Raw genomic sequence first — 15070 nt, 5'->3', positions numbered from 1 at the left:
AAAAGGTTATATTGGCACAGACTTGATGTCAAATCTGTCACCACTTATTTGGGCTCAGACGAAGCCAGACACCTAGCAAGGGAAATCTCCGAATCTAAGCCTGGAGACAACACCCCAATGCCAGCTTATACAGAGCTAACTTCTACTCTTAAGAACTTAATGATCCAGAACGATAGAAAAGTAGATGGGATCTCTAGAAAGTGGTTTGATGATGATTGCCATAACTTGAGGTCAAATCTAAGAGCCGCAGTTAAGAAAGTTAACCGATCCAGACAGGATGGTGATTATTCAAATATGGTTCAACTCAGGAAAGCATACAAATCCCTACTGAAAAACAAGAAAAGTAGCTATAACACCAGGATGTGGAAAGAGGTAGAAATGGCAGCGAAATCCCAATTCCCTACGATCTTTTGGCATAAGATAGCCGGTATATTAAAACAACGTTCCCCATTTATGGACACTGATATATCAGCAGTAAAATGGGAGAAGCACTATCTTGCTTTATTTGATGGTAACAATACAACAAATGTCTTGCAATTGGATATCCTCCAGCAAGAATTAAGGAAATGTCCGGAATGGACACCAGTTACCCCTACCGAAGTTAAGCATATAATTCAATCCTTAAAGGCCGGGAAGGCCCCTGGAGAGGACTTGTTGCCTCCTGAACTCTTTAGGTCCAACATTGACTTTTGGGTACCGGTGCTGGTAGCACTGTTTACTTATATCAATAAAGTAGGGATAATCCCTGAAGGGTGGAGGTTAGCTATAGTTTTTCCAATTTTTAAGAAAGGTGACAGAGCTGCCCCATCCAACTACCGACCCATCAGTCTTCTTTATATAATTTCAAAAATGTATACGAAACATCTCCTAAATAAAATAGAGGACTGGTGCTTGGATAAGGAAATTCTGGCAAATGAGCAGGCAGGTTTTAGATCAGGTAGGTCTACCATAGACAATTGTTTTGTCCTTTCCCACTTAATTAATAAATACAAGACCCAGGGGAAAAAGCTGTATACCGCCTTTATTGACCTTACTGCTGCTTTTGATTCTATAGATAGGAACCACTTGTGGAGGAAACTACAAGTTATGGGGATGGACCCCAGACTTATTTTGTTGATCAGGATTCTCTATACTAATACGGCAATTAGAGTCAGATATGCAGCAAATGGGGCCTCAACAAACAGTATACCGACAACTAGAGGAGTGAGGCAGGGCTGCCTGCTGGGCCCTACTCTTTTTAACCTTTATATAAATGATATCCCAGCGCAGCTGGATGATCTTCTGATGCACAGCCTCCAAATAGGCTCTAGATTTATTAACGTATTAATGTATGCCGATGACTTAGTGTTGTTTTCTAGAACCCAAATAGGAATGAGGAGACTTCTTGACAAGCTCACACGTTACTGTACTGCAAACCACTTGACTATAAATGTAGCTAAATCAAAAGTTTTAGTCTTTGGCAATAAGAATAAAAAGCACAATTGGCAGATTAATGACACAAAAATTGAGCAAGTTACCCAATATACTTATCTCGGAATTGTTTTTTCCAGTGCAGGAGGTTGGACTCCGCACCATCAATACCTTTCTCAAAAGGTCAGAGCAGGAGCAAGCCTTGTATCCAAATTAAGTAAACGAATCTAACCAACCTCCATTTTACCTCTTCGTAAAGTCTTTCAGGCTAAACTTGTTCCAATCATGCTCTATGGTGCTGAAATTTGGGGTCTTACAGAGGCCCCCATATTAGAGAGAACTCAAAATAATTTGTTAAGGAGGATGCTTGGGGTAAACAATTCCACTTCAGCTGCAGCTGTCAGAGCTGAATTGGGACATTTCTCACTGTACACCTATACAATCACTAGGGCGGTAGCCTACTGGCTAAAAATGACCCAGATGGATGCCAGCAGACTCCCTAAAATATGTCTAGAGGAACAGCAGATTTCAAATCCTCAAAGGTATTCCTGGCTAACCCGGCTGTCAGAAATATTGAACCGATATGGCGTAGGGTTCCCGTTGTGTGACACACTGAACCAAGTAAAACAACGGATTAAAGATATACATGGGCAAATGGACATGGCAACCCTTTCAACTAATCATTCCCTTAAACTGCTGACAGCAGTTAAAACAACTTTCACTCTGGAAAAGTATTTATATTTAGAAATGCCATCAGTGGAGAGACAGTTATTTGTTAAGTTTAGATTCGAACTTCTAGATACCAACGTTAGATTCGGCCGTTATCGGAAAATCCCGTATGACAAAAGAATATGCATATGTGGGGTAAACGTGGAGGACATGGCACATATAATATTCGAATGTAGTCTCTATCAAGAAGTAAGAAAACAATATCTGTCCCCAATTATAAATAAATTTCCCCACTGGAATATAAGCCAAAAATTAGCAATAATTAATTAGTATGGCAGCAACATTTAAACAAAAGAAATGTGAAGAATAATCCAATAAAGTATTAACTCAGATAAATGATAAAGTACTTCTTCCTGTAGATTTAATTGAATCTTCAGCACTGAAGGTAAGATATACTTTGTACTAGCAGGCAAAAACTAATTTAATGGCTGAGGACTCTTCCATATATCCTCCAATACATTTTCTCTAAAATCATCACCTTAATCTGCTTCATGATACAGTTGATCATAAAAACTATCCTCTACATATATTTAAGTAAACATTTTCCATTTCTTGTATTGATGCTTACGGAGAAAAAGTTCTCAATCATTTGCTGTATTGTTTACTTTTTGACTTAAAAGGGGTGGACAACTGGAGAAGGGAGAGACCATACTTTTAATTTGCATGCAAAGAAGCCTGCAGCCTCCGCCTCTTTTTTGGTGTGAGAAGCCTCCAGCCGCTGCCTCTTTGCCAGCCAGAACCGAGCTGGCAATGGCGGCTGCAGGCTTCTTGTGCTGAAAACTACAAAAACTTAAATAGTGTATGATTATTTGGTCCCACCCTAGCATTTAAATCCCTATAATTATTGCAGCTGTGAGATATTTGTCTAAACAATTAGAGATAAATTTTCACTTCCGAACCCGTAGGGAAGGTAAGTAGATTTCATCCCTGAGTGAGACATATTTAAATTGCAGAGCTGTGCTACCGTAACTAGGGCCACGCTACGACTTTAGATCTCTCATCCAATCTTGCTTGAGGCAGCTGGGATAGAGTTAATCCAGTGGCCATCTAACTCCACCTCTGAAGAAACCCAGGTTTCTTGTAGGAAGAAGACATCAAATTGTGATATATAGTCAAAAAAAGTTGTTCTTTTGATTGGACTGACCAGCCAGCAATATTCCAAGTTAGAAGGGAAAGAGGATAGTCATTTGAGGCCCATCAGGCAATGTGGTTTTGACAAGAAGAAACTGTGAGGTTATTATATCGGGCTGGAAGGTCATCAGCGACAATTGTAGCATCCTTCAAGGGATGACTTGACTCATATACGTCCTGCATCAGCTCTTGGGGGTTTTCTTCAGAATGGATGACAATCACACCATTTAACAATGCTTGCTTTGTGAGGGGCTTCTGCAGACGTGTTGGGCAAAGAGATGTTAAATCATGCTCCATCTTGCTCTGTGTCATTGAGGATGGCAAGGATCCGCCATCTCCCAATTTGTTGCTGGAGTGCCCATGGAATATCCCAATGAAAGTAATGACTCCTCCTCATCTGCAGGATCCTCTACTGGCCCAAGAGATTTCAAACTTCAACTTTTTATAGGGCAATTTTCAGATAATCCATTATTTGCCGAGGGGAAAATGAGAGGCTCTTATGTTTGAGATATAAGGTCTAAAAGTGGCTCAGCTGTGGTGATTGTAACCAAGGTTTTCTTCAGATTTTCTAGTTTAAACAGTGTATTGTCTTGTTCTTTTTGTGGTAAGGAGCCAGAAGCATTAATAAGGCCGGCTTCTGTATTGAGAACATCTTCATCAAATAAAGCTGACTGACTCCCATGCTCTATCTCTCTCAAGGTTGGGAGTGAAGAAGCAGTGACTTTGGAAGCTAGCATATTAGCTATTAACAGTTTAATCTTTTCATCACAAAAGACTCTGGTAGGAAAAATTAGAAAGGAAGCTATATATGCTCTCATCTTGAATAGCACCAAAGGGATGGCAGATTGCTTAAATGACAGGAATATCTGCTTCCAATTTGGGACATCTGGGAGCCATTCAACAGCAAACAGATCAATCTGCCCACCTTGGCAGTGAAGAAGCTGACCTAAGGAAGGTAGGATTGCTCTCCTGGTATTCCAACATCCAACATTAAGTTTGTTCATGCAAATTCTGAGGGCAATCTGTTGTGTTTGCGATGAACAGTTTAATTTGATGGAGGATAATTTTGCTGGCTTCCAAGAAATCTTTGTCTTTGCTTTATCAGAAGATGGTGAGTTATTCTTAAGAGAGTTGTGGCTTTTTGACAAGTTCTTTATCTATTACTTTTGCTCTTTGCTCCTTATTAACACACTTGCCCAGAGTAGGAGATTTGACTATGTCTGTTACAGAGGCTTTTGTGGGAGTACAGGGTCCTTGTGTTAGGTTCCAATTAATGTACCCATTGTAAACAGAACTCTGAGACAGTCTGTTTCCCCAAAGAATAGGTTTATTTAGATACAACATCTTGGTACAAACTGATGGAAAGCCAGTACTGAAGGTTCCAGGAGGCTTCAGGGAGGCCTGCTAGGCCTGAAATGGCCCATGGGGGGGGTGCCGCACCCTCCTGCACTCTCCCACCACCCAGGCATGCGTGCACATCTCCTGCATGCACCCCACCCACCTCCTGCGCATGTGTGACAGAGACCTGAAAATCAGCTGATTGGTGGTAGGCCTGCATGCATGCAGGGTGGGGCTGAGCTGGGCAACAGCTGGTGTGCCTGCAGAGAGGGCTCCCCATGCCACCTGTGGCATACATGCCATAGGTTCATCATCACGGACCTAAGCTAACGCCATGACATTTCTTTCTTATTCCTATAACTACCAGTTCCAGGCAAAATCTGTTATCTGTGTATTTGTCTTCACTACCATCTCATCCAAACAAAATTAAGTAAAAATAAGTCCAGTAAAAGTACTAAAAAGCCAATTATATAATCAAATAATAAAACTGAGTGGAGTTGCTGTAAATGTGTGTTGCTGGGCTGACAACTCAGGCTCCTCCTCCTCCTCCAGAACAACTTATTTGAATATAGGTAGTCATTGACATATAGCCATTTGTTTAGTGACTGTTCAAAGTTACAACAGCATTGAAAAAGCGACTTCTTGTTTTTTACACTTATGATCATTGCAGCATTCCCATGGTCACATGATCAAAATTCTCATGCTTGCTTACTGGTTTATATTTATGATGGTTGAAGTGTCCCGGAGTCACTGTGATCACCTTTTACGACCTTCTGACAAACTAAGTCAATGGGGAAGCCAGATCCATTTAATAACCATGTTACTAATTTAATAACTGTTGTAAGAAAGGTCATAAAATGGACTAAAGCTCATTTAACAACTGTCTTAATTTAGCAACAGAAATTTTGGGCTCAGTTGTGGTCATAAGTCGAGAACTACCTGTATATTCTTTAGCCTCTCAAAATATCTTGAGCATGTATTGTCATTCAATACCATATTTCAATGCCTATACATAATAATACATTTCTAGCTTGTGAGTTTAGAGAGAATTAAATTTAGCAGTTCCAGTCTGATGTTTGACATCTTGCATAATTTCATCATCTTGATAGCCACTTCATATTTTTCAACATAAAAGTAACCTTTTCTGCTATTGATTTTGTACGTGAGAATATTTTAAAGCAAGAACTTGCTATGTTTAACTTAAGCCTATTTTTATGAGAAGATATTTGTAAATAAGTTCATTAATGTTAGCTATATGCTTTAAAAGTGCTATGAAGCATTCAGAATATGAATGTATTTACCTCTATTGACATAAAGCATATGAAATAAAATCTTGGTATTTTATCTTTGTCCCATATGATTCCAGTTTTAGAACGACTTTAATCGTTAGTTTTTTATTATCTGTTTTTATTGTTTGCTATACACACATCTCTGTGAGATGTGATAAATAAATAAATTTCCAGGAAGCTAGTGCTGCTGATAGTTTAAAAAAATTGAGAAAATAAATAAATAAAATGTCCATTTTGTAGAATAATTTTTGTTCTTTAAAATTATTAATGTTTAGGTAGAAATGTAATGTAGGTGGAAAATGTAATAAATTTATTTTTGATACCTGGCAGTTAAACTCTAAGCACAGGCAACAAGCACTGTGAGTTCTAGTCCCATTTTGGGCCCAAAGCCAGCTGGGTGACCATAAGCCAGTCACTCTTAGCTAGCTCTAGGAAGCAGGCAATAGAAAATCACTTTCAAAATCTTGCCAGGAAAACTGCAAGGATTAATCTCAACAGTTTCTAGAGCCAAGACTGACTGAAAAATGGGCATACCATTCCTAGTTTAATTAAACACAGTTCCTTAAGCAGAGGACGTATGTTGAATGTGAACAACAGTCTCCTCTTGTGTTCCAACTTCCATGTATGATATTTTGATACCATTCTCTCCAACCTGGGAAAAAGGGAGGTTGACATAATCATATCCTTTATTTACACAGCTTATAACCATTCTTGGACCTTTTTTGGAGAAACCAATGATTACAGAAATGTTTAGCACAAATTATAAGATCTTGCTACAGATGTTTGATGAAGAATTGAGAAACTGTAAATATTTGTATGATGAACACATTAAACAGGTATGTGGCAGTTTAAGAGCAAATGAGTCCATTTGCATTTCTCACAAGATATTTTTTTGCAGAATTACCGACCTGTCCTTTAATAATTACAGGAGGAAGAGGGGAATGAAGTCATAAACAAAAACATGTCATCTACTTCAGGAAACCTTAAATGGTCTCGAGAAATTAAAGCTCGCATATTGTCATTTTGGTCAAGCTTCTCATTTGTTCCCCAACAGTAAGTAAATCTCTTTGACAATAGGAAATATTTAGGCTGGTTGGGGAATTCTGGGAGTTCATACATCTTAATGTTGCCAAGGTTGAGAAACACTGTGATAGAGGACATTGTGTTGAAGTAAGACTCAATTGAAATTCAGAGTGGAAAAAAGGTGAGAAGATGGTACAATTCTTACCTTTTCAAAGATATTTTCAAATATTTTGAGCCAGACTTGAGCGGCATAACTAAATACTTACTGCAAACTATTCATGGAGTCATATTTACATTCATATTTCCATTAAATAGCTTTCGTTTTGCTGATAGAAATCAACAAATTTATTTGACATGACCATTTTGCTAGTGTGACATTATGTCTTCCTTTTTAGAATCCTGGAAAATTTTGAAGCTACTTTAATTTATCAGAAATATATAGAAATATTGAGATTACTTGACCAATATGAAGATCAGATCTATTTTAAATGGAAATCCATGGTGGATGATATTTGTCTGTTTAATTTAGATCAACCTTTGATTAAGCGAAATGGTAAAGATGGTCTCCTTAGTGTGAATTTTGATCCTAAGGTATGGTATGAACGTTTTAATTTTCTTGTTATGGTAGCCTGATGAATAATACTGTAAACAAAAAATAAAGTCTATTGAATAAAATGTGAATAGTGTTATAGAATTGCAAGCCATGGTTTTAAAAAAACACATGCATGTTTAATTTTAAAAAATAAAGGAAATCTGTTTACTAAAATTATTTCTTGAACTGCTACAGGAAGAAAAAAATATTCAATTTATATCCTGAGTACCTATCCAGAAAGAGTACTATATGCATTTAATAATATTGACACTTTTATTTTCTAGATAAATTAGCCTTTTCAATAATAACCGAAAAGAAGTGAATTCTGTGTGATTCAAGAAAATTGCAGGACTCTCATCCAAGCCTATTGGCCTTTGAAAAAAAGAAGCAGGATGTACATATATTAAATAAATATAATTTAATCTAAGGTTTAATTGAAATATTTTAATAAACATAAAAATTAAAATTGTCACAAACTTTCTCTGGAAATACAGACAGAATTAATACCTAACAATAAATAGCATTTAGAACTAACATGAAATATATTTTGTTTCAGCTGGTAGCTGTTTTAAGAGATGTGAAATATCTCTTGCTTATGGATCAGCCCAATATTCCAAGTTCAGGATTAGAGTTATACAAGAAAAAGGGAACATTTGCTAATGTATGTACTTTTTAAAATCTGTTAATTATTCATATTTAGCTTAATTTCTATTCTTTTCCTTTATTTCTTATTAATACAAATGAAATGGAAATGTTTATATTAGCCTTTCTCAATCTTTGTGTCCCCCATATTAGGGGACTTAATTTCCCAATATTCAGCACTGAAAATGCTGATTAGCAAATTTTGGAATCTTAAATTTACATGGAGTCTAAAGGATAGAGCAAATTGCTCTACATGCTGGTTAATGTATTCAAATACACTGCTTTGGGCTAAAAAAAATTTCTTTCATTATTATGGCGTAGGTCAGGGATAGAGAACATCTGGTACATGGATCCACTTTAGGCCAAGGCTGGCTGGATCAAATCATGTCCATGTCTATGTCCAACTTCAGGGAAGTTTACCCCTATAATACTAGTCATAATCCATTTCTGCACTATTTCTGAAACAGTACAAATAGGATTGGATCTGTTCCAGTGATGCCATTCAAGTAATTTAACAACCGGTTCTCCCTAATGACCAGCTAGGTAGACGTGGCTGGGCGGGTCATGTAATTGAGTGGGCGTGGCTAATTCGACATCACTCATGGCAAGGTAGGGCGGTGCAGGCAGCCAAAGTGGGGTGGTGATGGCAAGAGCCCTAGTGTAGGAGTGAAGCATCTCTATACTTGCCTTTACACAGCAACAGCATTCTGCCTTTGTCAAGGTACATTTGTGCTCAAGGCAGCCCTCGCCTCCTGCCGCTTCGGACTTGGAGCTGTAAGCTGTATCCAGGAAGCACTGCAGCAGAGAGAAATGTCCAGGTCTGGTTCTCCGGCATCTCATCTCTTGCTGTGTCTTGCTGCCGGACAGTCAGGTTTTTTTAAAAGTTTTTTCAGCAGAAAATGGTAGGCGGTTACCTCCAGCCTTTGTTGGTTCAGCTGGGCATCCCTCGGTTGTTCAGGGAGAGGTGCGACCTGCTCTCCTCCCAAAGACACTGGCCTGCTACATTCACTGCTGCGGCCATCTCATGGCCTGCTCGCCACCACTGCCACCGCCAGGGGTGAATGGGGCAGGGTTGCATTGTGGCTCCGCATCATAATGGGCTCAAGGAGGAGGAGGGGACCCCATCTCCCCCATTGTGAAGTGCACTAAATTTCACTGAGCAGTGCAAAGCACTGCAACAGCAGCGGGCAGGCACTTCAGCCATGAAGTGGCAACAGCAGCTGCGGTAGCAGTGGCACGGGTCAGATCAGCAGGCAGGCCATGAGGTGGTGGTGGCAAATGCGGCAGGCCAATGTCTCAGGACAGAGAGCAGGTCACATATCTCCCCAAGAGACCGAGGCATGCCCAGCTGCACTAACAAAGACCAGAAGTAGCCACCTGCCGTTTCCTGCTGCAAAAATCTTTTTAAAACCCTGATTGTTGGGCAGCGAGAGCCAGCAAGAGACAAGGTGCACTAAGGCTCTGGCCATCACCACCACTGCTTCAACTGCCGGCGCCCCCCCCACCTTGCCGCAACAGCACCATTACCTCACTCCGGCCAGCTGCGCTACTCTTTGCACCACTTCTTGGATCACTCTCGACAGCTGAGATTTCCAGCCCCACCTGGAATGAGTCTACCTCCCCTGCCATTGCCCTTATCTTCTTAGGCCAGGCAAGGAGTGTCTGGAAGGGGAGGGGCGAGGAGCAGTGCCAGCCAGTGGTGGGATCAGCTGGTTCACCGAACTGCACGAAAATTAACAATTTCGGCTGAATCGTTGCAAACTGGCTGAATCCCATCACTGATCTGTTCCAACCACATCATGCCTTTCTCCTCAAAGGAAAGATGGAGTGGTGGGGACAGACTATTGAAACTATTCTGGACAATTGGAATGTACCTTGATGGCAAGAGCCATTAGTCAAGTGAAACTTTTTCATTTCTTTTGTCACGAGAAAAACAACTAATGTGATATTGCTAGATTGATAAAATTTCCCTCTGACATCAACTGAATTTTGAGTGAAACTAGGGATTGCTTCAGTTCCAAAACTGAATCTAGTTCTGTCATGAATATTTAATTTTCTATAATACATTGTTACTAAATAAGGGATATGCAAATGTTAGAATCCCTTATCTCTGTTTTTTCTTTCCATCAATATGTGTTCCTTTTTGTCTTCTGTTTTTGTTAACAGCTATAAACTGTTATCTGATAAGCAATTGTTTGAAAAAAATATTGGGTAATTATTGTTATGCATATAATACTAATTTTAATTATAGATGTAATTATAGCTGAAATAGTTAAAGGGTTAGAAGCAAACTTAGTCTTCAGCAATGGAAGGAAATACTGGAAAAATGAAGTAGTAATTCAATAGTGTGAGTGACACTTCCTTCAAAAACCTTTCATCAGAAATGTCTATTCTCAGTCATCCAGGTCATGGTTGTCCCAAAGGTGCTTTTTTTCAAGAGGCAACTGAACTCTTGCAAAAAGCACCTTTGAGACTTTCATCAGGCAGAAATTGGTATAGCCTTTATGGAAGACATTTAAAATTTCCTTGTTTTCTCTTTCTCTATAAACAGTACACAGGAAATCTTGAACTTGTAGTCCAATGGTACAACAAAGTTAAACAGACTGTTTTGGAGGTAGAATATCCTCTGGTTGAAAAAGAGCTGATAGCTGTTGATAATCAGCTAAAAGAAGCAGAAGAAAAGCTCACTTGGCAGAAAGAAAATTGCTGGAAATATATTGAGTGTATAAAAGCCAAAGTTCATGACTTGGAACAGAGACTTCAAAAGTCAAAGGACAATATTAAGACTATCCAACAAATTATGAAGTCTTGGATGGAGCAGCCTTTCTTTTCTAGAAAAGATAATAGAAAAGAAGCTTTGTTAAATCTAGAAGACAAAGAAAACAAAGTTGCTAAAAAATTCATGTCATTCCAAGAAGATGGTTGCAAGATGCATAAACTTGTAGAGGTAATATCTAGTACCAGTTTTCATGAGAAGAGAATAATTGATTTGATTTCTGCAACCATTTATATACACATCTCTACTAATGTGTAAATCTATTCAAATATGACTATCAGTTCAGAGTGAAAAAAATTGTTTCACCTTTTCATGTCATTTAACACATAAACAATTATCAATGGGATTTACTAATAATAGATTGAGAATTATCCAGTTAATTAACTTTTTCAATGGAAATTGTGACAATGGTAGACTTAAACTACCTATTTTTGGGTGTGTGTTTTAGGAAAACCTAAAGCTCTTTAAAGCTGACCCAGATTCAGATTCTTGGAAGATTTACCTGGAGTTTGTTGATGACATTATTGGTGATGGCTTTTTTAATGCCATAATGTATAATTTAAACTACTTCTTGGAAAACACAGAGAACGCTTTAAAGCCAGCACCATTATTTCAAGTTCAGATGATCCTAAGTGCTGTAGAAATTGAATTTAAACCTTCACTGGACAAAGAAGCTGGTGATGGCTTTTATGATTTAATAGATGAACTTTTAAGCAATATTTTCAAAACATCTGCTCAGGTGAAAAGAATGGCATTACATCTTGAAATACAGCATTACCAGGTAATATATTTTATTAAAATAGAAATAAAGTCCAAGATTGTATGCATTACACATGTACTTCAAAAAAGGAGGTAATCCTTTTATGTAAGGTAATCATATTACGTAAGGAATATAATTTTTACTCCCTTTTTTCCGTTAAGAATGACATGGATGATATATCAGAGCTATCCAGTACCAGGCAAAAAATTATGAACAGAGTGGCAGATGTTATTACTGAAGCCATGAACTTCAAAAACTCCCTCGACTGTTACGCATATCTCTGGGTAGATGACAAATCAGAATTTATGAAACAATTTCTCTTCTATGGTCGTGTATTGACTTCTGAAGAAACAGAGATAATTACAGATGTTGGCACATCTGATCAACACCCAACTGCTGAGCAGTTTAAAGAACAGGCAAGAACTGGATATTTCTGTCTCAATTGATATTTGCAATCTTTACTCCCTACTCTCCAGTATGAAATTAAGCTCTTGCTTATTTCTAATATTTATGTATTGTAGATTGACATATATGAGCATCTTTACATTCAGATGAGCAAATTTGAAGATTTCAGAATTTTTGAAGGCTGGCTTAAAGTGGACTTGAAACCTTTCAAACATAGTTTGCTAAATGTTATTAAGAAATGGAGCTGGATGTTCAAAGAATACCTTGTGAAATTTGTCACTGATAGGTAAAATATGTTTTGGTAAAATTATTCCATTAACAGGCTGTGTGTAGGGGTGTGTAACAGAGGTGGTATTCAGCAGGTTCTGACCAGTTCTGGAGAACCGGTAGCAGAAATTTTGAGTAGTTCAGAGAATCGGTAAATACCACCTCTGACTGGCCCTCCCCCCATCTATTCTCTGCCTCCTGAGTCGCAGATGATTGGGAGGAAATGGGGATTTTGTAGTAACCTACCCTTGGAGTGGGGAGGGGATGGAGATTTTACAGTGTTCCCCTGCCACACCCACCAAGCCACACCCACAGAACTTGTAGTAAAAAAATTTGAATCCCACCACTGCATGTGAGTGAAAAGGGAAAATAGAGATGTAAGTCCCAATTCTAGCTTCATCCTTGTGAACCTTTTAAGCTTGAGCTGTTTAACAGAATCACTCAAAGCCTTGTATAGGTACTCCTTGTTTAGTAACTGCCTCATTTATGAACTGTTCACATGATGAAAAAGTAAATTTAAAAACAATTATCACATTTACAAACTTAGTAAATCTGTAAAGCAAACAAAATCTGAACTAAGATTATAAACTCTGTCCCTTAGTGACCACTTCCCTTAATAACTAAATTGCCAGTTCCAATTGTGGTCACCAAATGAAGACTTGTTGTTTCTAAATCCTTCCAGGACTTGCCATTTTATGATAATGTTAATGTAAAAGATAAAGGTAAAGGTTCCCCTCGCACATATGTGCTAGTCGTTCCCGACTCTAGGGGGCGATGCTCATCTCTGTTTCAAAGCCGAAGAGCCAGTGCTGTCCAAAGATGTCTCCGTGGTCATGTGGCCAGCATGACTAAATTCCAAAGACACACAGAACGCGGTTACCTTCCCACCAAAGGTGGTCCCTATTTTTCTACTTGCATTTTTTACATGCTTTCAAACTGCTCGGTTGGCAGAAGCTGGGACAAGCAATGGGAGCTCACCCCATTACGCGGCACTAGGGATTCAAACCGCTGAACTGCCAACCTTTCGATCGACAAGCTTAGCATTTAATGTTAATGTAGTAAGAGAAAATATTAAATAAAAATTAATTAAAATTAATTAAAAATTAAATAAAAGAGAAGTAATTTGGCTAACTATTCAGAATGAATTAAATTTTCTGGGCCCCATATATTTCTTTTCCCACACAAGCCTTTTTAAATATAGAAGATGAACTTTTATAGTGGGGAGTAATATATATTCTCCAATCTCTAAATACATTCCTCCATCCTAATCCTTGTGGTAAAATAGGATACATCCCAAATTGTAATAATCTTTATAACCTAAAGTATTCTGTGCAAGGAGCTGAATAGTGGTGGTTAGGGTGCAGTACTGTAGCTACTTCAGCTGACTGCTAGTTCAGCAGATCAGCGGATCAAATCTCACCAGCTCAAGGTTGACTCAGCCTTCCATCCTTCCGAGGTGGATAAAATGAGGACCCAGATTGTTGGGGGCAATATGCTATTTAGTATACTGTCTTTGGTGTAAGCCGCCCAGAGTCCTCAGAGAGTGGGCAGCATAGAAATATGAATAATAAAAAATAAAATAAATAATAAAATAATAAACTCAAAGCCAGCTGGGTGAGTTTGGATTTAGCCCCTTTCTCTCCACTCTAGGAAGTAAATAGTAATGTCAAATTATTTCCAAACATGCTGCCAAGAAGACATTCTTGATTCTTTGAGGCACCCCCCCCCCCCATTTTGTTTACAAACAATTAACCAAAATAATTGAAAGGACATTCATATGTGAAAAAAAAATGACTATTGCAAATTTATCTTTCTTTTCTTCTTATAGTTTAGCTGACCTGGAAGAGTTCATTAAAATGACAAACCTTGGACTCCAAAAACAGTTGTCAGAAATAGATTATAATGGACTCATAGACATTATGTTTCATCTCTTGGCTGTCAGAAATAGACAGTCAGCTACTGATGATCTTTTTGAACCTCTAAAGGATACCATTGTACTCTTGGAAAACTATGGACAGAAGATGCCAGATCATATTTACATTCAAGTTGAGGTATCTTGAAATTTCTACTTTTGATTCTAATTAGAAGCTTTGTATTTCATTGAACCTAATGTTCAGTCTTCCAAAATATTATTGAGTTGCAGAAAAAAGATCTTATTGAATTGTACTTTTAATATTATCTATTTGCCAAGATGGCCATGTAGAAATATCACATACCAATAGATGAAGGTGATTTTTTTGACATTTTAAAGGACTGTTTTTATTTTTTAGAAAGTAACTTATTGCCTTTTCACAATTTTCCATTTTCTTCTCTTAAAAACCGTATCAATTTTTACTTCTTTTTATTGATGTGTTTCCGTTCAAATTTAGTGGCATCAATTGGGAGCTTAAAAAAAGAGGTTTAGGAAAAAAATATGCCACAAGCTGTGTTCACATCCCTATTTCCCAGCATTTAATTTCTAAGATATTGTTTGGTCTCTTTTTCTTTCAGTGTGAGTGAGGGGGAGATTAGCATTATTTCCATCTTCCTATATTGAAGGTGTTGTGACTTGTTTTTAAATGAGTTTTCAAAACAAGTGAAGAATTAACATTAATTGTAGTTGAGTTTGAGCCAGGCAGTTTTATATGCTTTATGTACCTGTCATCATGATATTTATGGCAAAGTATCCCAGCTTGTGGGAACAGCCCGTGAGCATCCCCCCATGTAGT

General features: G+C 38.0%; 1 protein-coding gene across 4 annotated transcripts in view; it reads left to right on the top strand.

Annotated features, from left to right (window-relative positions):
- The window catches only part of DNAH11 (dynein axonemal heavy chain 11), a 179008-nt gene that overhangs the window by 21351 nt on the left and 142587 nt on the right, over positions 1-15070 (top strand). For 3 of the 4 annotated variants that reach the window (XM_034402384.3, XM_034402387.3, XM_034402386.3), the window contains 9 exons: positions 6596-6733; positions 6826-6950; positions 7316-7511; positions 8069-8173; positions 10706-11101; positions 11379-11711; positions 11852-12106; positions 12212-12381; positions 14191-14413. In XM_034402384.3, the coding sequence (XP_034258275.2) occupies positions 6596-6733; positions 6826-6950; positions 7316-7511; positions 8069-8173; positions 10706-11101; positions 11379-11711; positions 11852-12106; positions 12212-12381; positions 14191-14413 (1941 nt within the window). The remainder of the gene's footprint in view (positions 1-6595; positions 6734-6825; positions 6951-7315; positions 7512-8068; positions 8174-10705; positions 11102-11378; positions 11712-11851; positions 12107-12211; positions 12382-14190; positions 14414-15070) is intronic. The other variant, XM_060685695.2, reaches the window with a different exon arrangement.

The sequence above is a fragment of the Pantherophis guttatus genome, chromosome 4 (genome assembly GCF_059756535.1).
Source record: "Pantherophis guttatus breed Tessera chromosome 4, ASM5975653v1, whole genome shotgun sequence".
In the NCBI taxonomy this organism is placed as follows: domain Eukaryota; kingdom Metazoa; phylum Chordata; class Lepidosauria; order Squamata; family Colubridae; genus Pantherophis; species Pantherophis guttatus.
The sequence above is the reverse complement of the archived record's forward strand: the minus strand, read 5'-3'. Positions and strand labels throughout refer to the sequence as shown.